Source organism: Myxine glutinosa, chromosome 7 (assembly GCF_964187855.1).
Source record: "Myxine glutinosa chromosome 7, kmMyxGlut1.1, whole genome shotgun sequence".
NCBI classification, from domain to species: Eukaryota; Metazoa; Chordata; class Myxini; order Myxiniformes; family Myxinidae; genus Myxine; species Myxine glutinosa.
This window is the reverse complement of record NC_136267.1, coordinates 123,868,195-123,895,066: the sequence shown is the minus strand read 5'-3', so window position 1 is coordinate 123,895,066 and position 26,872 is coordinate 123,868,195. Positions and strand designations below refer to the sequence as shown.

General features: G+C 42.1%; 1 protein-coding gene across 2 annotated transcripts in view; it reads right to left on the bottom strand.

Annotated features, from left to right (window-relative positions):
* LOC144893004 (vasoactive intestinal polypeptide receptor-like) overlaps window positions 1-26,872 on the bottom strand; it is a 156,947-nt gene that overhangs the window by 42,657 nt on the left and 87,418 nt on the right. For both annotated transcript variants that reach the window (XM_078782246.1, XM_078782245.1), the window contains 5 exons: window positions 26,724-26,824; window positions 18,014-18,114; window positions 16,489-16,627; window positions 9,627-9,780; window positions 536-596 (listed from right to left, as the gene is read on the bottom strand). In XM_078782246.1, the coding sequence (XP_078638372.1) occupies window positions 536-596; window positions 9,627-9,780; window positions 16,489-16,627; window positions 18,014-18,114; window positions 26,724-26,824 (556 nt within the window). The remainder of the gene's footprint in view (window positions 1-535; window positions 597-9,626; window positions 9,781-16,488; window positions 16,628-18,013; window positions 18,115-26,723; window positions 26,825-26,872) is intronic.

Genomic DNA, 26,872 nt, shown 5'->3' with positions numbered 1-26,872 from the left:
CTCACACCGCAGGAAGTAAGAAGGTGACATTGTGGATGATAACCCTTTGTGGGAGCAAACAACAATTCCCTCTTTTGATCTGACAAAGGGTTATCCTCCGAAACATCAGCTTCTATTTGTTTTCCATGGTGGTGAGCATACCTCAATTAACGTCCTGTTTAGTTCATCCACTGGATGTCATAAAAGGATGTCATCTGGTAGAGAGAATGCTTTTACTTTTGATTGGGCCAAATGGAATAAAAGTTGTAAGTAAATATAGATGGCATAAGTAGGTTTGTAAGACATAATTAATTATGCGTACAAAGTTTAGTGAAGATGGGTGTAATGTTGAAAGAGGAAATAGCAATCATGCCAGTCACTGCAAATATTAATTATATGGATAGCATTATCAAGGAGGTAGAACTTCCTATTTTGTGAATTTCGTTGCCTTTGCAAAGAAAGATGAGAAAAACAGGCCTTTTTGTCCTCAGTTATATTGATGATGTAGCAAAGCAATTGGAGGTTAGATAGGGGCATCAAGCATCAGAAGTCTCACCCTGTGTTTTCATAAGCCCAGCGAGACAGGGCCCAAGGAATGGTGAAAATGGCTGGAGCACCTGAAAAAGCCAAACAAGTACATGGTACTATTTAATTAACAAACAAACAAATACCTATATAAACTAAAACGGAACTTGGTAGAGCACATACCTCCACCAGGCTGAACAGTTTACGTTTTGTATCCCACTGATAGACTGGATCTAGATTTGGGCATGAACCAAAATTTAATCGGCTTGTTCTTGTCACCTAAACAACACATTCACCAACTTTTATCATAATCCGTCCATACATTTTGAAATATCATGCTACATATAAAGTAGTTTTTGGCCCTATCACGCAATAGTGAAAAATCACAAAAAATGAAATAATTTCTATCTGGATCTGTATTCGGATCTTCACCAAAATCAAATTGATTGGTCCTTGACACACACCAACCTGTTCAACAAGTTTCGTTCGAAACAGACAGGAGCAGCTTCGGTGGTGGTAACCAGAATGCATCTCAAAATGCAAAGCCCATCTGTGTCGAACTAAACTTGACAAAAACAACCAAAAAAAAGAAAAACTTACAAATGACCTTTTCTCTATATTCTCACAACAAAGGAAGTTATGGCCTGGACACACGCACACACACACACACACACACACACACACACACACACACACACACACACACACACACACACACACACACACACACACACACACACACACACACACACACACACACACACACACACACACACACACACACACACACACACACACACACACCGGGCCATTTTGTTTCCTGCCGTGCGGGTGGATGGGCTCATATCAATCAACAAAAACAACACCATCACCACAAAACACCAGCTGTATTTGAAAAGAAATACATATATTTATAACATAGAAAATATTTAATAACATGTACATATATGTATATATATATATATAGACTTGGCATTTAATATGGAATTTTTTTTTTTTCTTGACTTGGGTTTACTTTCTTAACTCAGTATATCAATCTGGTGAGTTTCTTTTACACTTTGGTGATTTATTTGTTAAAAGAACCATGTCACTGATTGTCTGTCGCAGCAAGAAGTCAACAACAGGATTATATCACAGGTGGCGTGGCAAAATGTACGGACAGGTGCATTTGATGATTGGCTTCACAGTCGGGTATACAAGGGTGGTTGCGTTCTGTATTAGTGGAAAACAACTGCTGCACGTCTCCAAAAGTTATTGCCGCTTCCTCTGGAGATGGTCCGTCAACTCGACAATGCTGTTTGTCATGGAGTGGCGGCTTTACGAAATTACGGCATGAAATGGCATGCTATTGCTCGGCAGTATGGCATCACTCAAGGTCAGGTGTCAAAGATCCTGAAAAGAAATGCTCAGAGGGGTGTCCCTACTCCAATACCGAGGCCAGGACGTCCCCGCAGAACCACAAGGAGGGATGATTGCCAGCTGCACCGGTTAGTCCGCAATGGCCGTACCAAGTCAGCTAAATGGCTTAGGGCTGAGTGGCAGCAACTGACAAATGTGCCTGTATCCAGAAGGCTAGTCAACCAACGACTGGTTCAAGCAGGCTATCGTGCCAGGCGTCCCCTGAGAAAGCCACGCCTGACCAGACAACACTGCCAGCGCCGATTGCAGTGGGTCAGAGAGCACCGTCAATGGCAGCCAGGACACTGGAATCATGTGATCTTCAGTGACGAGTCTAGATTTCTGGTCTATCGTCAAGATGGCCGCGTCCGAGTGCGCAGACAAGTACATGAAGCCTACAACAAAGATTGTATAGTGCCAAGAGTCCAAGCTGGAGGTGGTGGGGTGACCGTTTGGGCTGCTTTTCATGCAGGGAGCAAAACTGACCTGGTTGTTCTGAATAGAAACCTGAACCAGTTCAAGTACAGGGCCATTCTGGAAGAAACATTGCTTCCATTTGCTCGTGCAGCCTTTCGAGGAAACTTTGTCTTCCAAGATGACAATGCACGGCCTCATCGTGCTCGCGTGATCCAACACTTTCTTGCTGACCGTGGTGTAGAGCATATGGAGTGGCCTGCCATTTCCCTGAATATGAATCCGATAGAGAACTTGTGGGCAGAATTAACGCGTCAAATCGACCTCTTGGACCAGCAGCTGACCTCTGTGCATAAATTGCAGCAGACTGTTGTCACTGCATGGCAAGCGATTCCTGTCCAAACCTTGGCAAATCTCGTGAACAGCATGCCTCGACGTGTACGTGCTCTCCTGAATGCTCGTGGGGGTTACACGAAGTACTGAACTGTAATTTTACTGTCCGTAATCCCAGTCATAATTTAACTTTTTTTGTTGTTAAAATTTTTTTTGGCTAATGTGCAAAATAAAGAGATATTTCTGGAAAACGTACAGAAGTTTAATAAAGTACTGTCCATGAATTGAGTTCGATGTCAGTTTACATCACTTTCAAGGATCAATTTATTTGTTTCGAAATGTCAAATGTGGTTTTTGTTTCTTTTAAAGGTCACATTAACAAAATCTAGAATAATTTCAACATAATTCCAATGAACTTTTGGTTCTAAGACATCTTGAAAAGTAAGTTCAACCCCACAAAAAAAATATTCCATATTAAATGCCAAGTCTATATATATATAATTTTCAATTTTTATATATAATCGTCCATTTCGTCTGTTCCATATGAAGAGAGACTTGAATTATTAATCATGAGTAAATCTTCATGTTATGATCTCGGTGAAAAACACTTCTTCACTACTCAAAGTCTATTTCTATGATACAGTATCATTTTGGGGCAATGATAAACTATACCCACAAAATCATCGGCAAATCGACTCGTCAATGAGTGATTTCCGGTCTCATATCAAAGCGGCCCAAATCTGTTTTATGAGCAGAGCACTGCTTAACGAGATATCTCAAATCACAAAACGATCGCCAAGCGTAAGCCTCCCTGGGCGTCCGCGATCCAATGATAGCATATTTTTTCAAACCACCATATGACCTTGACCGTCAACATTTAGGGATAGAATGTAAATTTAAAAAGTGTGTCCTCATCTACAATCTATCCATAAACTCTACATCATGAAAATCGGAGAAAAAAAAAAGTTATGATCAAATAGGGGGTTTTACTTAATTAGGTCATAATCCGAAAGACGTAGGTCAAGGACGCAAATAAAATATCAGGTGCACAACTTCAGTGCAGGTACACCATTATGATGCAAGAACATCTTGGAAGGCCAAACGGTCTTTGAGATTCCGCATTAGCAAAATTGAGCGTAGAGAAAAAAACGAGTTTTACTCGAGTTACTATAACGAGTTACTATAGGGCCAAGAGTATCTAGTGGGCAATTTCGTTCCGATTGGACAAACCTTAGTCGACTTATAGTGAAAAATGTTTAAATGTCTCACTGTCAATGTCACTCTTACTATGTCTCTCCGAAAAGACCGACTGGACAACCCTCCCACCTACTTTCTCAACAATCCTCTCCAATAAGTTCTGTCACTCAAGCTTTTGGGTCTCACTATCCGCCATGATCTTTCCTGGGAAAACCACATTTCCAAGCTGGACTCCAAAGCCAGTCGCCGACTGGGCATCCACCGTCGTGCAAAGTCCTTCCTTGGCACACCTGTGCTCCTCACCACGTACAAGGCTTTCATCCGCAGCTCAATGGAATACTGTTCTCCCCTCTGGGCCAGTCGGTGCTCCTGCCTCACACCTAGCTCGGCTTCACGCTGTTGAAACCAAAGCTTTCAGAATCATTGGAATCTCCCGCGATGAAACTAACTCCGAGGGCCTTTCACTCACTCACCGCAGGCAGGTTGGTGGTCTTTCTGTCTTCTACCGACTCCTCTCCGGCCTAGCTCCCCCCCCCCCCCCAGCCCTGTCTGTGCTGTCCCACAAATATTCCTACAGGTCGCACAAGATCTGCCAGCATCCCTCTTTTAGTCAGGTTCACCATGTTTTTTCGTTCAAAATCATGGTAGATTAGCAAACCTATACATTTTTGGAAACGTTATTACATGGAAAATCTGAAAATCAATGTTTACATTTGCCAATTCCGACCAATTCGATTCGACCAATTCGACCAATCGACCAATTCCATTCGACCAATTCGACCATTCGACCATTTCCATTCGACCAATCGTTTCGATCGACCATTCGACCAATTCGATCGATTCGATTTGATTCATCGAATTCGATTCGATCGACCATTCGACCAATTCGATTTGCCAATCAATTTGACTGACCTTTGCTTGTGTGGAACGGACTGTGAAAACGATGCGGACTACATTGTCGGATACGACACACAGGACAGTGATGACGAACTCTAAATGGCATATTCTGTAATCGTGTATGTTTGATGCCATTGACTGCCTGTGTATATTTTGTCATTGACTGCCTGTGTAGATGTGAAGTTATACTGACTGCATGTGTATATATGATTTTGCTGACTGCCTGTGTATGTTTGGTGATATGAATTATTGTGACACATTTTGATGTTATTAACTGCCTGTACAAAATGATAACATGTATTTGATTATGCAACTTATCGCGAATATAAAGACAGTATTTTGCAATTCAAAACCTTTGATTCGTGTCTTACCATTCCCCATAGCACTAATTTGATACTTTCATTGGATTCCTTGTCCCTGAAAATATAGGTTTAGTATATTTTAAAAAGTTTTTAGGGTAATTAGAGGCAGAAATAGAACAAAATATGTATTTTACAGTGGCCATTTTGAAAATCCAAAATGGCCGCCATACAGGTATCTCTCCAAATGTAAACATTGATTTTTAGTTTCCTTATGCTATAACCTTTCCAAAAATGTGTAGGTTTGCTAATCTACCATGATTTTGAACGAAATATAATTTATTGACATAGTGAACCTGACTATTTTGGTGAAATTGCCAAAATCAAGACCCTCTGCTCACCTTCACTCCTTCATTCCTCTTTTCTCCCGCCTCTGGAACAAACTCCCTCACTCTCTTCAGTCCCACTCCTCCCTCCAGGTCTTTAAAACAGCCGTTCACCACCATCTCTTATCTTCCCCCATCCTAAACCTACATCTTTTCTACCCATGTTAATTCACCCCAGATACACTTTTTTGAAATACCGACTTCTTTCCTGGAAGTCCTAGCAGTTTCCATGTGTTTTATATATCTCTCCCACCCTACCCTTTCCACGCATCGTCCCCCCAAGCCCTTTCCCTCCCACAGATCTTCCGTTGTCCCTGTTCTCTGCTGTTGTACTTGTGCGCTTCCCCCTCTCGAAACCCATCTTGTCTCCTGCTCCCTTTATTATGTGTTTCATGTGTCCGTTTGTTTTTATGTGATTAATGTTAGCTCTTACACGAGCCTCGATGTTGTATACAAAAAAAAAGTGTAAAAATTAGGTAAAGAGCAAAAAAAAAATTTAATGTCAAATCCGCATGTTCTTTCCCATTATTGATGCAAAATTGAATTCTGAAAGTCCGTGCTGGCTCCGATATACAGCTCGGACATTGGCAAAAAAAACCCAGCTCGGACATTGTTATAAGCCTCCCCTTATCCTATTGGAATATAGGGGCGGGAATTGAGGATATTCCTTATGCTGGAATTGAGGAAAGAGATGATAGAAGATAGGATGGAAGGAAATATCAGAGGAAGACCAAGATCCCATGGTGTCCTTTGCAAAGAGTAGACGAGATATTGCCGGCATCTTGAACAAATTACAAATGTCTGCCATAACTTCTGTACTTAGTTGAGAATCAGGACTTGGGCAAAAAAAACGTGAAGAACGTGAGTTCGTGAAAGACTCGGGCGAAAAACGTCTCCGGCCAAATCCACAATAATTGTAGCCATTAAAAAACAAGACGAATAAGAATAAGTGGAAGAAGAAGATTAAACTGGATAGGTTTTTCAGCAGCAACAGAACAGTGATAAAGCAATTCACCTGATTTTTTTTTTCATTGGATTCCAGGAGCTAACAGTGCAAACTCTCAACATCCAGTATCCCGTGGCGGCGTTACTCCCTCGGTTTAGGAGGAGGCCATTAAAACACACAATAGTGGCACAGTGTGGTTTCAGTGTACTGAAATACGCAATTTGATGTCTGTCTGTCTGTCTGTCTGTCTGTGCATATCTGTGGCCGATACATTCAGTAGTTAATGATCCAATCTCAACCAAATTGCCAGGGGGACTAATTAGTCTAGTAGGAAGACTAGGTCCCCCTGCACCCCCCGGAGATATACTTCTAATCAGTGTTTCTAGATTGGAAAAAATGTGTAGAAAATGACTAGCTATGGCCCCAAGCTGAAAAAATGTCCCACATACCATTTTTATGCAAATTACTGCTGCCATTATCAAAAAAAGACTAGGTCCCCCTGCACCCCCCGGAGATATACTTCTAATCAGTGTTTCTAGATTGGAAAAAATGTGTAGAAAATGACTAGCTATGGCCCCAAGCTGAAAAAATGTCCCACATACCATTTTTATGCAAATTACTGCTGCCATTATCAAAAAAAGACTAGGTCCCCCTGCACCCCCCGGAGATATACTTCTAATCAGTGTTTCTAGATTGGAAAAAATGTGTAGAAAATGATTAGCTATGGCCCCAAGCTGAAAAAATGTCCCACATACCATTTTTATGCAAATTACTGCTGCCATTATCAAAAAAAGACTAGGTCCCCCTGCACCCCCCGGAGATATACTGAAACTGGCAGTGACTGGTGATTGAAATGCGGTGCCTTTTTGTGTTTCAGGTCGAGGTACGTGAACTCCCCACGATCTACAGCAACCAGGAAGAGACTGATACCAGGGTGGTTCTGTACCTCCATCATGCTGCTACCATCGGATACAAGAACGCTGTAGTCAGAACACCGGACACAGACATCCTCCTGATCCTGCTCCACCATGCCCACAACATCAAGCTGACGGTGTACCTGGATACAGGGTCAGGGAAGCATCGCCAACTTGTCAACGTCTCTGAGCTGGCAGAATCCCTGGGAGAGGACTACTGTGCCACTCTCCTGGGGTACTATGTGTTCAGCGGAGAAGACTGCACCAGTGCCTTCAAAGGGAAGGGAAAAGTCGGGCCCTTGAAAAAGCTGGAGAAGAATCCCAGGTTTCACAGGGCATTCGGTGAATTTCACAGGGTATTTAGAAAAATAAAACTTTGTGTTAACGTCTGTGTAGACGGACCTTAATATGAGTCTATTATTTCGTAAAACTGTGATTATTTTGTAAATAAAGCACTAATTAGCATACTAGTATACCATAGACACATGTAATCATGTTATGAATAGTTCTATCATGATCTATGCCCTTCAAAACATGGGTCTAGACACCTTCATTTTTCAATTATCTGCAATATTGGCTGAGATATGTCAAAAATCGTTTTTTTGATAATGGCAGCAGTAATTTGCATAAAAATGGTATGTGGGACATTTTTTCAGCTTGGGGCCATAGCTAGTCATTTTCTACACATTTTTTCCAATGTAGAAACACTGATTAGAAGTATATCTCCGGGGGGTGCAGGGGGACCTAGTCTTCCTACTAGACTAAATTGTGTCATAAGACAAAGGTTGTAGCTACATACTTTGCCCCTTCCGGGGTTCGGAAGGTGTAACTGACGCAATTTGTCTACCGCTTGTTGTGTAACTAAAGTGAAGTTAATTTTGGGTTATTTCAATCATTTTTGCCTTCTGTTGAGCTATCTTTCGCTTTTCATCGCTGTTAGGGTCATTTCATTTCATCTTTAGTTGCTCCAACACACTTCTGAATACAAAGAGCCGCAACGTTCCACCGTGAGTTATAGTCCATTTACGGGTTAGGGGTTGGTTTGTTGATCGTACAATGAATTGTAGTGTGGATTTGCTCAACAATATCGATTTGTATCGAGGTTCATTTATTTGATTTGTATTGACAAATTGATTAGGCGTTATCCACATTTTATTACCATTCTTGGTGCATTTGCACACATGAAATGTCGTTATTATTCCACGTAACCTGCTTTCTCTACTAACACTAACCCTTCATTTTGTAATAGTTTTGTCTCCTTAAACAGGGAAAAACCTTTTCTTTTCTTTTTTCCACCTGATTCATCACGTGACATTTTTTTTCCCCTTGAGTTGGAGAGTTCCTTTTGTGCTGTGTTTAACACCACTCACAAGTTGATGTGTTTTGTCAGCAAAGTGAGACCCCCTCATCACCACCACAACCATCACGACCACAACCACCACCCTCGGGATCACGACATTTCTCTGCCCTTACGTTTGCGTCGGTCGTGATAGCTGTGCACGTTCGACAGGACACTCACCATTCCCAGCTTGTTCACCTTTTGTCGTTATTTCCTTCTTTTTTATTTTAGTTTTTTCAACATTGCTCTTCCATGAGCTTTTGAAATTTGTAAATAAATAAATAACAAGATTGCTAAGGCCATTGTCTTTGATCTCCACTCATGCCATGCTGCTTCTTGGCTTTATACGTAGGAATGGCTTGTGGGGATTGATTTATCTTGCCTTTAGTACGAATAGCTAGTTGTGTGAGACTTTAAAAGCCTTTTGGTGAATACGTATGACAAGACTTTGTGCAGTGACGTTTTGAGGAAGACCTATGACCCTGTATTTCAGCCTTATGGCAAAACAAGTGCACCTGCAAAAGCTTTTATGAACTGGCATGTTTGAAATAAGTCATATACATATATATATATATATGTGTGTGTGTGTATTTACCTTTTGATAATTATTGAAAATGGTAAACAACCTATGTGACCTTTACAAACTGTCCCTTTGTGGGGCTTCATCCCGTATTGCCACATATTTCTAGCCCCTTACTCCCACTCAAGCATTCACTGATACACGTTGATTAAGTAAGGAGTATTTGTGTCGATCAACAGGGTACAAATGTGCGACGGAAATCGATCAGCGCGACAACGACCACTCCAGAACCTCACACTATGACATCCTCCCCAACTTCCTGCTGCGTTAAAACCGCTCATCATGGATCATCAAAACTCATCTGTCCATCTCTACTCTGATAAAAAACCCTTTTCCTCTCAAGATCCGATAACGGTCTACTTTTGCATATAAATTGTGAGAACGAGTGCACCAAAGAATGGGCGAATGGGCGAACGAACCCCAGCCAATGAGGATGTACCACCAGAAGTACTTCCTCTCAGAGAAAAAGGAGATGACGAGCAGAGTGTGCAGGTACAGGCCTTCCACGAGCAGCCAGCTGAAGTTCGCCATTATGCAGTACTGGAAGAAGATCATGACGAGCTTGCATAGCACCTGACGGCACAATGCAGAGAAGGTGAGCCACTCACAGACGTGTCATAAGCTGCACACTTGTGGAAGGGAAATGGAATGTGGATAGGTGGAGGAGTTGGGGTGGGGGGAGAGGGATGCATGTGTCAAAGATCAGACTCACTCTGCTGAGTGGATTAAAGATCATTCATTTACATTCCCTCAGATTTGATTCAATCTTAATCCAAAATGTCGTTTGCATTACGGAGCCAGAAGAAAGAAAGCTAGGCATGCCATGTTGTCTTTGTCTACATCTCCTCATTGTAAGCAGGTTGGTGGCTCATTGTTCCACGAGCATCTTTCATCCGGCCTTGTAGCCGCTTCCCTCTCAATCATCCATTTCTCTCCAGCCGCACAAGGCCTGCGCAACTCGTCTCTTTTGTCCCCATTTGCCCCGTCTGTGGAATAGTCGTCTGTCCGATCTCACTACCTTGTCTTCAGTCTTTCAAGATAGCAGTTCAACATGACGTCATGTCATCTTCTGTGTCCACACACTATCTTTTCTACCTTTACTCTCACCATGCTTATCGACATGATCGCACGTCTATCCGTCACCCGTCGTCCCATGATCGTCAGTTCGTCCAATCTACAGCAGTTCAACTCTTTCATTTGGACTTTTGGGAATCTCTATGAAACAAATAATATCTACCGGTTAATACTAAGTACTTGCGACAGCAGCAAGGCGCAGGTTTGATGCTCAATGCTCGACTCCAAAAGCACGTACTTTATTGCGAGATGAAACACCAGAAGTTGGAAGAATGATTCGAGTAATGCGGAAATACCGAGATGAGTTTGGAGATTTTGGTGCGGCTTTTATCAACGACTGATAATGGAGGTTTGAAAATGATGGACACCACAACCATGACGGCTGAATGATTTTTTTTATACCTTCATCTTTTCCATCCTCCTGAAGTACCCTTCCTCTTCATCCTGTTTGGTGAATAATGGATACCGGTAGAAGTGTGAGTACAACCACCACAGTGTGGAGAAACCTTCAACATATTCCATCAAGTATCCTCCTCCCCAAGCCGAACAATAAGTGACGACAGAGACACGCACTTATGATCAAAAACCCTCTTAGCTAATCAAGTCCTGCAAGCCTTTAGCTCGGTGCGAGACAGGAACCACCTTTCGAGGCCATGTTTCCCCTCAGAGCAGGGGTTGGCCTTTTTCGGGCACCGTGGTCACTTTTTTGAAGCAATGTTTTACAGCCGGATGCCCCTCCTGCCACCAACCCTGTTAGTCGCCTCTTGCGACACACAAGGAACTAGAACGCCACTCAGTAGAGCGCATACTCCCGCCGTGGGTCAAGTTGGAATAGTACGATTTCACAAAAGTTTGAGGGAGTAGTTCAGTGACAACACAAGACAAGACAACACAAGACAGCCACTGCACAGATATATATGTAGAATATATAGAAGAAAACGTTAAAAAAAAACAAGGCAATTTCACTTACATTTTCGGATTCAGCGTTCAATTCTATATAAGTGAGTGTATTTTGAGGCATGTGTGACTTCAAATAAAATTGTAAGGCAGGAAAAACGTTCGTTTCATTCCTTAGGGATACAACATGTAAAACTGGCCCAAACGTGAAAACAAAACTCGCTCATTTTAAGTCGTACAAGCTAATGCGGCCACTCATTCTTCTGGGAAGAATCCCGTGCACATGCTGGTCACACTTATAAGTCACCTAAGTCTTTATAAGTTCATCAAATACTGACACCGCGATTGACATTCGCTGAGGTAAATGTTCATATCTCTTCTGAGGTAAAAAAACAAAAAACAAAAACAAAACAAAAACAGTATTAAAGCATTATACGTATCAAACGATACATTTTATTAAACGGGGAAACCTAATACACACTTTGGTGGTTTTAAAATGACAGAATATGTCTTTATTAGAAAAAAAAAATAACATTGAAGACGACGCTGCTAAAAAAATACACCGCTCTAACGCATAACCACGAGTTTAAACTACATTTACAACAAATATGAAAACTATTTTCATATCACAATGTTAAATACAGAATATATAGAAGATAACGTTTACAAAAATGAGCCCTATCTTCCAATGGTAAAAAAATCCTTCAAAACATTCCTGGATCCGGAATAATATCCTGAGCTTCACCAAAAACTAATCAATTCTTCCTTATCTCAAGGGCGATCATCCCACCAACTTTCATCCAAATCCGTTCAAAACTTTTCCAGATATCTTGTTCACAAACACACACACACACACACACACACACACACACACACACCATCGAATGCATTACTCCCTAGCGGGAGTAATTACCAGTGAACAGGTACTCAATTTGCCGACCTCAAAAGGATGACAGGCTGAGTCAACCCTTCTGGTGTTAATTCAGTGATCGACCGGGATTCAGAGCAGATTCAGATTCAGATTCAGATCGACCGGGACCGGCAGAGAAGATAACTGAGAAGGAAGTTGAGGAAGCGATAAAAGCAATGAAGAGTAGAAAAGCAGGAGGGCCGACGGGAGTTGTGGGAGATATGTTGAAGGCAGCAGGAAGTTGGGGTGTGAAGAGAATGACAGAGATCTGTAATCTGGTGGTGAAAGAAGGCCGCATTCCAGTGGATTGGGAACTGAGTACCCTCGTCCCTCTATACAAGGGGAAAGGTGACCCTCTGGAGTGTGGCTCGTACCGAGCGATAAAGTTATTGGAGCATGGAATGAAGGTATTGGAAAGGGTGTTGGAGAGGAGGATAAGGAAGAAAGTGAAGATCGACGAAATGCAGTTTGGATTTATGCCAGGAAGAGGAACGACAGACGCGCTTTTCATTGTGAGGCAGTTGCAGGAGAAGTACATGGAGAAGAGGAAGAAGTTGTTTCTTGGGTTTGTTGATCTGGAGAAAGCATTCGATCGGGTTCCACGCAAAGTATTGACATGGGCATTGAGGAAGTTAGGAGTGGAGGAATGGTTGATCAGAGTAGTGATGGCAATGTACAAAAGAGCGCGCACAGCTGTAAGGACGAAGGACGGGAACAGTGGTGAGTTTGAGGTGAAGGTGGGAGTGCATCAGGGGTCGGTACTAAGTCCACTACTATTTGTAGCTGTGATGGAGGTGCTGGCTCAGAACGTAAAGGAGGGTTTACCGTGGGAGTTGTTGTATGCAGATGATCTGGTGTTGATTGCGGAAAATATGGATGGACTGAGGGAAAAGATGAACACGTGGAAGGAATGTATGGAGACAAAAGGTCTGAAGGTGAATATCAGAAAGACGAAGGTGATGGCAAGTGGTAAAGCATGCGGTGAGGTGGAAAGAACTGGGAAGTGGCCCTGTGCTGTGTGTAGGAAGGGTGTCGGAGTGAACTCCATTCAGTGTACAATGTGCGCTGAGTGGGTTCATCAAAAATGTAGTGGTTTGAGAGGGTCATTAACCAGTGTGGCAGCTACATTCAAATGTAAGGTGTGCACAGAGGGAGCTGCAGATGGAGGAAATGTTGAGTTGGATCTTGGAGACGGCGTGAAGCTGGAAGGTGTGAAAACATTTTGCTACCTCGGAGACATGCTGAATGGAGAAGGTGGATCAGACTCGGCAACGGTTGCTCGAGTGAGATGTGCATGGAAGAAGTTTCGGGAATTGAGTGGCGTGCTGATGATGAGGGGAGTGTCGTTGAAGCTGAAGGGAAAGGTGTATGCTGCATGTGTGAGAAGTGTTATGATTTATGGGAGCGAGACATGGGTAATGAACGTAGAGCAGCAACGAAGGTTGGAAAGGGTGGAAATGCGAATGGTTCGACGGATGTGCGGAGTATCGTTGAGAGAGAGGAAGACAAATGATGAATTGCGAAAGATGATGGGAATAGAGCCTGTGATTGATGCTGTGAAGAGGAACAGGTTGAGATGGTTTGGTCATGTGTTGAGGAAGGATGAAAGTGACTGGTTGAGAAGAGTGATGGAAATGAATGTAGAAGGAAGTAGAAGACGGGGAAGACCGAGAAAGACTTGGCTAAAGATGGTGGAAGAAGAAATGCGGGCAAGGGGGTTAACAAGGAGAGATGCAGAAAATAGGGCAAAATGGAGAAGATTGTCATGGGGACCGCAAGGCTAACCCCCGCTCTAGCAGGGAAAATGGCCTTTAAAATGCATGTTGTTGTTGTTGTGACCGGGATTCAACCTCAGGATCCTAGGATCCCAAGCCGGCACCCTAACCGCTAAGCCAACACCAGGCTTCGTTTGCTCGGTGCATTGAATTTAAAAGTCTAATTTCCGGTGTTTTATAAAATCTGCCATTTCTTGATAATAATATATACAAACATCTCAGGTATTTGTTGGCACACAATAGATAATAGCATGCCATCTCATTTATGTGCATTTCTGCACGTGCAATTAGGGAAGCTCAACCCGAGCCGCACGGCTTTAATAAGGCCTTGTTCCAAATTTTGCTGCAAAAAGAGAATTGTTTGGAAAAAAAAACGTCATAAATTGCCAACAGGTTTCCATGGTTATGAAATCGACGACAAAACCACTGCCATTAGGTGCACATTGTCTTCCACGCCTTTTCCATCAAACAACCATTGTGCGCCATGCAGACAGAGATATTTCGCCTTCCTGATGCTAATAAACACAATTTCATGGACGGGGAATTGAAAGGGAATTCAATCGTCGTGTGAAAATTACAGGATGCCCACCTTACTGCCTCATACTTTGAAGAGTGTCAGGAGAATTTGCTAAACATGGCCAAAAATAAAATCACGGAGATTACTTTGGAGGCAAATAATAAACAAACAGAATTGCTTTACGAAAAGGACTTTTGATATTATTCACTGGGGAGCCATTATCGTCTAATTGAAACCACGTGTTGGTCACATTTCTTCTTATTATTCTTTTCTGGCCCAAATTATTCCCTCCTTGTGCTTGCTGCTAAGGGTGGGAGGAGGTTGGGGGGAATGAGCATGGCCTCATTATTTTTGGAACCGGCTGGCCAGACCTGATTTTTTGACCGAATGTGATTTGGGCAGGATTGGGTAATTTGTTCAGGGTTCTGGTGACAGCTCGCCAACTCTTCGTAAAAGACACCGTTGGATCTTTATAGTCCACTAATGAATGCTGGCAGACGGGACTGAGCATGGTCTGCAAAATAATATATACAAAGATACAAAAAAAATTACAAAATAATAATCAAACGCCTCCTCACTCTCTGCAGACCTGGACAAAATCACAGACTGGGCAAACAAATGGAACATGTCTTTCAATCCTGACAAATCTCACACTCTTACGATGTCTCTCCGAAAAGACCGACTGGACAACCCTCCCATCCACTTTCTGAATAATCCTCTCCAATAAGTTCTGTCACTCAAGCTTTTGGGTCTCACTATTTGCCATGATCTTTCCTGGGAAAACCACATTTCAAATCTGGCCTCCAAAGCCAGTCGCCGACTGGGCATCCTCCGTCGTGCGAAGTCCTTCCTTGGCACACCTGAGCTCCTCACCACATACAAGGCTTTCATCCGCAGCTCTATGGAATACTGCTCTCCCCTCTGGTCTGGTGCTCCTGCCTCACACCTAGCTCGTCTTCACGCTGTTGAAACCAAAGTGTTCAGAATCATTGGAATCTCCCGCGATGAAGCTAACTCCAAGGGCCTTTCACTCACTCACCGCAGGCAGGTTGGTGGTCTTTCCGTCTTCTACCGACTCCTCTCTGGCCTTGCCCCCCCCAGCTCTCTCTGGGCTCTGTCCCCCAAATATTGCTACAGGTCGCACAAGATCTGCCTGCAACCCTCTTATGGTTAAACTGCCAAAATCAAGACTTTCTGCTCACCTTCACTCCTTCATTCCTCTTTTCTCCCACCTCTGGAACAAACTCCCTCACTCTCTTCAATCCCACTCCACCCTCCAGGTCTTTAAAACAGCTGTTCACCACCATCTCTTATCCTCCCCCATCCAAAACCTTGATCTTTTCTACCCCCGCTAATTTCGGTCCCCTTGTGTTTTATACCTCTCCCCCCCCCCCACCCTCCCTTCCCACGCCTCCTGCCCCCAAGCCCTCTCCCTCCCACACTTCTCCCTGCTCTCAAATGTTGTGGTTGTGTGCTTCCCCTTCTCTCCCCATCTTGTTTTCCGCTCCCTCTTTTTGTATATTTTGTCCTTTTGTATATTTTGTTTGTCTGGTTGATTTGTTTGTGAAATAAATGTTAGCTCTTTCACGAGCCTCGATTCAGTATACAAAAAAAAAAGAAAAAAAGAAAAAAAGACGACATGGTTTGCAAAAAAATGAGGCCGTCTCCGAGAAGAGACGGTACACATATGTATGAATCACCCTGTCTGTGAAACACCACGTCGACCGTTTATACCTGGGTCGGGATTCGAACCCAGACCAGTGGGCATACCTCTAGGTCCTAGACTGGATAGAGTCTAGGATATCGTGCCAGCCGCTAAATGATTGTCTCTTTTTGTATAAAGACATTGAGCTTGAAGGAATGTCTCTGATGAGGTTATAACTTATATCAATACCATCCATGGGCAACCTTAAATTCTACACAGATCCGCTTGGTGTCTATGACTATCAAGAAATTTTGATATTAGGATAATTTTTAGGTTAAATAATATCAAGCTAGTTTCACTCAAAGCTACCAACATTAATATGATTTCAGAGGTTGAGGGTTTGGGTCGGTGTTAGAAACGAAAACAAAAACATTGTGGTCGATCCGATGTCAATTGTTCTTACCAGTTGTATGTCGGAGAGGCAAGGGTCAATCTCATAATCGGAGAAGAGTACAGCATCTTTTACGAACACAGAGATGGCTCGGAGGATGAAGGACATGAACAGGTGCATGTGAATGTAGTTACGGGTGCAGTGAAGCTTCCTGGTTGGAGAAGAGGGAAAGCAGAAGAATCAGAAGAAAAATAACGACTTCACTGGTTCTTGGAATAATTTGCAAAGCGTAGGCCTTTGGGATGGCACCCCAGATAAATTCAAAAATGCCTGAAAAAAAAATCATGTGAACGGATGACCATTTTGCCTCTTTCAGATTCTTCTTCATCCTAGAAATTCTGAGCCAGCCATACGAGGCTCAACAACTGATACGCTTGAAATGAGAGATCATGTTACATCACTAATATATTCCTTACAAAATACTCGTGTATTAATAGTGTAACCCACTTGACCTTTGTGAAGATGCGGCCATAACAAGCAGTGATTCAAAGCTCATGTTGGAGTTTGTACATATATCACATGCAGGGCGAGGAAATTAGACGACATCAGTGTACATGAATTACAATATGGTGTATTGGATGTGAACCTGAGATCCCAGCACCTTGAGCTAAGTCCTCAAATGGGATGGTAAAACAAGCATACACAAAAGGAAATATTCTGACTTGCAGATCATCTCATGGGATTAAAAAAAAAAATTCCAATGTGATATGACCCTTCAGTGGGTGTTGGAAAACCACGTTTTCATCTTTTTTTTTTTTGGTATACAATATCGAGGCTCGTGTAAGAGCTAACATTAATCACAAAAAAACAAACGGACACATAAAAAACATATAATAAAGGGAGCGGGAGACAAGATGGGGAGAGAGAGGGAAGCACACAAGTACAACAGTAGAGAACCGGGACATCGGGAGATCTGTGGGAGGGAGAGGGCTTGGGGAGAGGTGGCATGGGAATGCGGGGGGTGGGGGGGGGGGGCAGGGAGGAGGAGGTATAAAACAAATGGACCCTGCTCAGACTTCAAAGAAAGGAGTCGGTATTTCAAAAAAGTGGATCTGGGGTGAATTAACAGGGGTAGAAAAGATCAAGGTTTTGGATGGGGGAGAATAAGAGATGGTGGTGAACAGCTGTTTTAAAGACCTGGAGGGAAGAGTGGGATTGAAGAGAGTGAGGGAGTTTGTTCCAGAGGCGAAAGGAAAGAGTGAAGGTGAGCAGAGAGTCTACATCTATCCCAACACCGTTTTTTATTGCCATCATGCCATTACATGCCATGTGTGGCCATCTTCTTTTATAAGAGCCTTTGTGCACCCATTATTTGTGCAAACGTTTAACGTGAGAAAAGCCTTTTTGATTGTTGTTGTTGAAGATGCAAATGGTCACGGTAACTTATTCCTAAATACCTTCCGCAAAATGGCCTGAACCAGGACTTAAAGAAACAGAGAGAACGCTGGAGGATTGGATTCTGATGAGGGGGAGTGAAGGTTTAGATTTATGATGTGAATGAAGAGTACAGTGATGGCCATAAGGAGTGTATGCTCACCTGGAGAAGCTGAGAATGAGCATAGCGATGGTGAGGGAGGCGAGAGAAGTGGCATAGCCCACTGTGTACGTCATCTTTATCGTGTTGTAATAATCTTCATTCTTGAGCACAGCATGGAGAGAGATAAGGTGGGTCAAAGAATGTGAGTTAGAAGGACAGACATTTGATCAATTTTAACATATCTCACAGCAATAAAAAAAAGTATGACGGCTGCAATATGTGCACGAGATGTGGGAAAGTACGAGGAAGTACAAATGTTTGTCCTCTTGGAAAGTCAAACTCTGGGATGTACTGGAGTTTGTCCCCTAGCGAGGATGCACCTAAAGAAGTACCAACACTTGGCCCCTTGTGAGGTTGCCCACTTGTGAGGTTGTACCCAAGGGTGTACCAATGTATGTCCCCTTGTGAGGTATCATCCAAGGAAGTACCAATACATGTCATCTTGTTTTACAAGACCCTTTTAGTTGCGATCTTGTTTTATAAGACCCTTTTATTGCCATCTTGTTTTACGAGACCCTTTTTGTAGCCATCTTGGTTTATAATACCGTTTTTGTTGACATGTTTTACAAGACCCTATTTGTTGTCATCTTGTTTTATAAGTCCCTTTTTGTTGCCATCTTGTTTTATAAGTCCCTTTTGTTGACAGCTTGTTTTATAAGACCCTTTTGTTGACAGCTTGTTTTATAAGACCCTTTTATTGCCATCTTGTTTTACGAGACCCTTTTTGTAGCCATCTTGTTTTATAAAACCCTTTTTGTTGTCATCTTGTTTTATAAGTCCCTTTTTGTTGCCATCTTGTTTTATAAGTCCCTTTTGTTGACAGCTTGTTTTATAAGACCCTTTTATTGCCATCTTGTTTTACGAGACCCTTTTTGTAGCCATCTTGTTTTATAAAACCCTTTTTGTTGCCATCTTGTTTTATAAAACCCTTTTTGTTGTCATCTTGTTTTATAAAACCCTTTTTGTTGCCAGCTTGTTTTATAAGTCCCTTTTTGTTGCCATCTTGTTTTATAAGTCCCTTTTGTTGACAGCTTGTTTTATAAGACCCTTTTATTGCCATCTTGTTTTACGAGACCCTTTTTGTAGCCATCTTGTTTTATAAAACCCTTTTTGTTGCCATCTTGTTTTATAAAACCCTTTTTGTTGTCATCTTGTTTTATAAAACCCTTTTTGTTGCCATCTTGTTTTATAAGTCCCTTTTGTTGACAGCTTGTTTTATAAGACCCTTTTATTGCCATCTTGTTTTACGAGACCCTTTTTGTAGCCATCTTGTTTTATAAAACCCTTTTTGTAGCCATCTTGTTTTATAAAACCCTTTTTGTTGCCATCTTGTTTTATAAAACCCTTTTTGTTGCCATCTTGTTTTATAAAACCCTTTTTGTTGTCATCTTGTTTTATAAAACCCTTTTTGTTGCCATCTTGTTTTATAAGTCCCTTTTGTTGACAGCTTGTTTTATAAGACCCTTTTATTGCCATCTTGTTTTACGAGACCCTTTTTGTAGCCATCTTGTTTTATAAAACCCTTTTTGTTGTCATCTTGTTTTATAAAACCCTTTTTGTTGTCATCTTGTTTTATAAGTCCCTTTTTGTTGCCATCTTGTTTTATAAGTCCCTTTTGTTGACAGCTTGTTTTATAAGACCCTTTTATTGCCATCTTGTTTTACGAGACCCTTTTTGTAGCCATCTTGTTTTATAAAACCCTTTTTGTTGCCATCTTGTTTTATAAAACCCTTTTTGTTGTCATCTTGTTTTATAAAACCCTTTTTGTTGCCAGCTTGTTTTATAAAACCCTTTTTGTTGTCATCTTGTTTTATAAAACCCTTTTTGTTGCCAGCTTGTTTTATAAAACCCTTTTTGTTGCCATCTTATTTTACAAGTCCCTTTTTGTTGCCATCATGTTTTATAAAAACCTTGTTGTTGACAGCTCGTTTTAAAAGATCCCGTTTGTTGACAGCTTGTTTTATAAGACCCTATTTGTTGCCATTTGTTTTATGAGACCCTTTTTGTAGTCATCTCTGTTTATAATATGGTTTTTGTTGACATGTTTTGCAAGACCCTTTTTGTTGCAATCATTTTTCATAAGACCCTTGTTGTTGCTATTTTGTTTTATAAAAACCTTTTTTTATTGCTATCTTGTTTTTAAGATCCTATTTGTTGCCATCTTGTTTTACAAGACCCTATTTGTTGTCATCTTCTATCTATATTTTATATATATATAAAAAAAGTTTTTGTTTGTTTGTTTGTCTGCACGAGCTAATCTCCTGAACGGTGAAAGATAGGAGGAAACCTCTGACACAAAAAATGTCGGGACAGGCCCCGGGAAGGTTATAGGCTAGGTGGCGAGGCCGGTCGAGGCCGCCTCGGACGGTCTGGGCCCATTTCGCTATTAAAAGCTGAGCTGAATTATGTTAGTCAATCTTCTACGGCCACGAGTAAAAGCTGAATTATAGTAGTAAATTCGTTCAAAAAGAACCAAAAATGTCGGGACGGGCCCGGGATGGTTATAGGCTAGGTGGTGAGGCCAGTCGAGGCTGCCTTGGCCGGGCTGGGCCCATTTCGCAATTAAAAGTTGAGCTGAATTATAGTAGTCAATCTTCTACGGCCGCGAGTAAAAGCTGAATTATAGTAGTAACCGGCGAAGCCGGTGCTGTGAATGAACGTGTACGTTTACGTTGAAAAGCCAGATTTTGCTGGATCCTTTGAGAATTTCGAATCTTTGACGCACCAAATCGCTCCATCTAGGCCGCTATCTTGCAGATGCGGAAGTATGCATAAAGAATTGCGAAAAAGTTCAATAGGAGTTTGTTTCGCCCATCTTTGTTTGATTCACAATCCTATGCACCTATAATTTGTAATTAAAATACTTTAAGACCAACCTCGTTCCCCGGGCCCACACGGGCCCTGGTTATCTTCAACGAAAATCTTCACCAAACACCGGAACCAATGAGATTCGAGCATTTGAAAAAATATTTCAAAAAAGCTTATTACCGGTACCGCGTTTCGGACGCTGAAAACGGCGTCAAATATTCTAAAATTGATGAAGAATTATTTTTTAGAAATGTCGCGGCCGTAGGGGATAGTTTTTCACGGCCGGAAATATCCGAAGTTGAGACGGAATTTTCCGAATTAATCAAGAAGTAAATTTTATAAATTGTAATCTCATCCAGAATGCAAATGGTGTCATTTTGAACTAGGTACGGTACCTACTACACCTACCTACTACCAACTACCTAACCCTTGCATGATACTGTTTCCTCCCATACCTTCTCTCTACACTTTTCCCAATTGTTCATTCCCTGACTTTTGTCCAACTGTGGCCACCCAGCATCACTGTCAGTACGTTTACCTTTTATACCTTCTGTCAACTCGCTCTTCCATGAGCCGAGAGTTTGAATTAACAAAAAATCTATTCCTTGCATTTGCAACTTTCATCGGAACCTCATCATTATATACATTATGAGGTTGAAACCGGTTATCAGAAAAACGTGTTTTTGCTTACGTAAAACTGAATTAATGAGCAAACATAGGATGAGAGAAAACTTATCAAAACCTTACGAATTATAAATGCACAACATGACTTCAAATAGATCTATATTGCCTAGTTTGTGCCAGGTTTTGGTTGCAATTTAAATGCTGAATTGATTAATCTTGTAATTTTCCACCAATCGCTCCTCTCCGATTCGGTTGAAATCATAAACTCCTGCAATATTAACCCCTTGTGGTGTGTCCACCACTGCAGTGGACGCATCTTGTATTGATTTTCTACAGGAACATCACATCAGAAGCTGCATCAAAATTTATTTAATTCTGATTTCTGCAAACGGATCACTCAATGACTGACACTTGGTTGGCGTTACCCGGACAGGGCTCTTGACCCATTTGAACAATGTCAATTCCATTTAAACGAAGTCTACAAATACTATTCATCAGTAAGTAGATAAAGAAGGGAAGGTATGGTACAAGACACCAGTCAGTGTTTGAAATTTGAATAGGTATGGTACAAGACACCAGTCAGTGTGGTAGGCCAAGCAATGTCCAATTTGGACATTGCTTGGTCTACCACATGTACCCTGTTGGTACAACAAGCACCAAACAGGAATGTCCAAACAGTGAGGTGTACGCAGCAGTTATGAGGACTCATGGTAGTCCTGTACTCAGACTACCATTCACACGAATTGTCAATCTGTAAGAAGCACATCCACACAGGACCAATTGAGTTGTATCCATGGAAGCTGCAGTTTGCTCAGGTACTTTGGGCAGGTGACAAAGAAACGAGAGTAAGAATTAAACATAATGACATGTTTCTCCATCACTTCTGGAAGGAAGACCATTTGAGGGACATCATTTTCAACACCTAAAACTGAAAATGTCAGACGATCAACACTCATGCAGTTACCCTTGCCAGAGAAGAGGGTATTGCATTTGGGTCTGTTTGTTACAAGTATGTTGATCACTCCGATTTGTGTGTGGGTTTGTTTGTGTTTGTTTGTCTGTCTGCTCACTTATACTTGCATATCGGTCACAATTTTAAACCGATCTTCACGAAACTTCACCAAATGGAGAAGTTGTTGGTCCGACAGAATACTATTTTTTTTAGGTCAAAAGGTCAACATAGGCCAAAGGTCAACCACTTTTCTTCAAATTTCTAAAATCCTCAATTTTCATGTGATTGACTTGGTATTTGAATGGGATTTTCACATCAGCAAACTGAATTCAACCACCAACTATTTTTGAGATCAACATAGGACACAAGTTCAACATAGGCCAAAGGTCAACAACCATTTCAAATTTCTAAAATCCTCAATTTTCGTCCGATTGACTTGAAATTTGAATAGGATTTGCATATCAGCGAACTGAATTCAACCACCAACTATTTTTTGTGATCAACAATGAACAAAAGATCAACATAGGCCTAAAGTCAAGATAGACCAAATTTCTGAAATTGTCAATTTTCATCCAATTAACTTAAAATTTGAAGACGATTTACATATCAGGTCACATAATTCAACCACCAATTATTTGTGAGGTCAAAAGGATGCTCTAACGAGTGCCATTCTATTTTGTTCTCTTTTGCCAAGTGTCGCTATATGAGTGATTTTTCATTTGTCTATTTGTCTTTGTCTGTCTGTTTGTCTGCGCAGAATGGGAGTCGGCTTTTCTCTGCAACCGTTGGTCCGATTGCCAAGAAATGTTCACCATAAGAACGCCTCCTCTTGTAGAAATTATTGATAATTATGATGTCATAGGTCACGTGGTATGGGCGCCATTTTGTAAAAAATTGCATCTCTATATCTCTGAAACTACTCAATGGAAAAAAGTGAAACATGGCTCATTGTCAAGTACTCCCCATTGGGAACAACATGTATTCATGATGACGTCATCGGTGGCTTCATTATGTCGTCATAATTAGACAAGTAGAATGCTTGATCCGATTACTTTGAAATTTCTTGAGCATGATCTACACAAAAATTGTATGGCAGAATAAAATTGCTCTTTCTTGTTTGATTTGTAATGGCTTGAAGAGTGTTTGAGCAACAATGTTTTTCTGTTCGTTTGCCATTCTACTATGTTGTAAAGGTACTCCCAGTGCTTTTAGGAAATAAAGAAATAAATAACAATACATTCATACAAATTCAATGCTTGAGCCACTGTGTACCTTTGCAACATACGTGTAGGACTATGTCTCAATTCTGAGAAGATAAAGATCCACTTCTACTTTATTGAACAATCGTCGAAGGTGGAAGAGGGGAGAGGGTCAACTTATTACGTATGCACAATAGTTTGTGGGGAGGGATTCAAGTGAGAAAATTAAAAAGGAGAAAACGAAGAGGAGCAATGTGGGCAGGAGGATAAGATATGTAAGACTGGGGTGAATGAATACCTCGGGTAGTTATTGGAAGAAATACGCTGTTCACACGGTCTAGTAAGCCTGCGAAACACCGCTGGATGACAGTTTGCAGCTGGGTCGGGATTCAAACCCAGGCTGGACAGCTTCACACGTTCTACCCTGTCCTTGTTACCCATCCAAAATCTAAATTCAACGCTCATCTCAATTCTTTCTAGTCGAAAGATCTTTTCCCAAGAGAATTTCAAGCCTGCTTCCCACAGTCACCTCACGGCCCCTGCCATTTTCAATGGTGATCAGCTTTCCGACACCTACTGGGTGACACCCTGTTCCCACTGTTTCCACTCTTTGTGCTGTGGGGCATCAGTTTGCTGTCATCCGACTATTTCGCCCTTTGCCCCATTTTGTTGATTGGTCCATTGACCCCTGTTTTTCACTTTCATGAGTCTCCATACCAATGTAATAATAATAATAATAATAATGCATTTATTTTATATAGCGCTTTTCAGGAAGCCCAAAGACGCTTTGACAGAGTGCAAAACATAACGCATAGCAAAACATAAAGACAATTGCAAAAAAAGAAGAATCAATAGGGAAATATTCAAAGCACAAAGGAGGGAGAAGGAGAGGAGATAGTCAGGGGTTAGATGCTGTGGGTTAAATGTTGAATGCAGTGTTGAACAGGTGGGTCTTGAGTGATGTTTTGAATGTGGTGAGTGAGGAGGAGTCTCTGATGGTGTGAGGTAGCGAGTTCCAGAGGGTGGGAGCAGCGATGGAGAAGGCCCTGTCCCCCCAGGATCTAAATTTGGTCCGGATGGGGGGGGTCAGGAGGTTGGTACCAGCAGAGCGGAGGTTGCGGGTGGGAGTGTGTCTGGAGAGGAGGTCAGCCAGGTAGGATGGGGCCAGGTTATGGAGGGCTTTGTAGGTCAAGAGGAGGATTTTGTACTGGATTCTCTGGGAGATGGGGAGCCAGTGAAGCTTGTAAAGGACGGGGGTGATGTGGTCACGGGTCCGGGAATGGGTGAGTAGACGGGCAGCGGAGTTCTGAATGTATTGGAGTTTATTGGTGATTGTTGAGGGTGAACCATAAAGGAGGCTATTGCAGTAGTCCAGACGGGAAGTGATGAAGGCGTGGATGAGGGTTTCTGCAGCCACAGAGGAGAGGGATGGACGGAGACGGGCGATGTTTTTCAGGTGGAAGAAGGCTGTCTTTGTGATCTGTTTAGTGTATTTGTCGAAGGAGAGGGTTTGGTCAAAGATGATGCCAAGATTCCGGATGTGAGGGGAGGTGGACACTGGGAAACCGTCGATGTTGAGGGCAAAGTTATGGGTGGACTTGGTGAGCGTTTTTGGGCCAATGATGATTATTTCAGATTTATCACAGTTAAGTTTGAGGAAGTTGATTTGAAGCCAGGATTTTATTTCAGTGATGCAGTTTGTCAGGATAGAGTGGGTGGCGGTGGAGATGGACTTGGTGGAGATGAAAAGCTGGATGTCATCGGCGAAGCAGTGGAATTGGAGACCATGACGGCGGATTAAGTGACCGAGGGGGGACAGGTAAAGGATAAAGAGGAGGGGGCCAAGAACTGAACCTTGGGGGACACCTTGGGGGAGGGGAGCAGTGGGGGATTTGCAGTTATTGATGGAGATGAACTGACGTCTGTCAGAGAGGTATGATTTAATCCAAGAGAGGGCAGTGCCGGTAATGTTAAAGGTGGTTTCAAGTCGGGTGAGGAGGATGGTGTGATCGATGGTGTCAAAGGCAGCGCTGAGGTCGAGGAGGATGAGAATGTTGAGGTTGCCAGCATCAGAGGAGAGGAGAAGGTCGTTGGTGATTTTGAGGAGAGCAGTTTCAGTACTGTGGTTGGACCGGAATCCGGATTGGAATGTTTCATACAGGTTATTGGCAGAGAGGTGATGCTTGAGTTGAGTATTGTATATTTTGTATATATACATATTGAGTATATATACAATTATAATAATAATATTATTAATAATGATGATGATAACCACTCTTTTTGCATCTTTAGATGCATATGGCTACCAAAGCAGGTTCTTGCGCATTGGGCACAATCCTGGATGGGTTGCCACTCCGACGCAGGATACCCGAATGGCTCATTCATCCCAGTAAGCTCGTACTCATATTGCCGACCTCGGAAGGATGACAGGCTGAGTCAACACACCTGGTCTTAATTCAATGGCGTAACAAGGGCTTGGACTCAGGACCTTGCGATCTTGAGCCAGCCACCTTAACCGTTAAACCAACACCAGGCAATTATTAATAACTCGTAAAAAGCCCGTCAAATATGACGGTTTGAAACAGTTTATTTGAGGGTGCAGCCTCGTGAGCGTGCAAAGTCTGAAGCCTTGGCCTAGTGTCAGGTGTGCTTATATCTTCTTTATTTATTAGACATCCGATGGATGTAAACAAACACTCGTTTTACTCTTCACGTGTTGCACATCACATGCAGCGAATTTCACCTCCCTGCACCTTGTACTTGTTATTTCTAAAATCGCTTCTGTACACCGCCCTTGAGGCTCGGTTTGCAAGCCACCGTATACATTTCCAATACAAGAGATACAATTACTCTTTTATGGAAAATGTTTTTCCAGTTTGTTTTACCCTCACAAATATACCGTGGAGAACACACATTCGTGTTAAAAGATTGACCTTTAAAACCTACCCTCATGAAGGGGGACAGACATCTGTACGAACACACAAACTGACATTGTGTTTTACCTGGCATGTAATAATAATGATGACTGCAAGAGTAGAGTTTTCAAAAATTAGAAGCACAGTGACATTGTCCCACGCTACTCTACGGTGTACTGTGACATGAAGATAGTGCACACATGTCCACACACCTGCTCCGACATTGGTTCACTGTCATTGAATCCACAGGCAATCTCATAAGGTGGGTACGGCTCACTCCAGTGGCCATCGCTGCAGTTCCTGTGTACCACACCTGTGGAAGGTACCGTCATGTGGGGAATCACAGAGGTACACTTTGCAT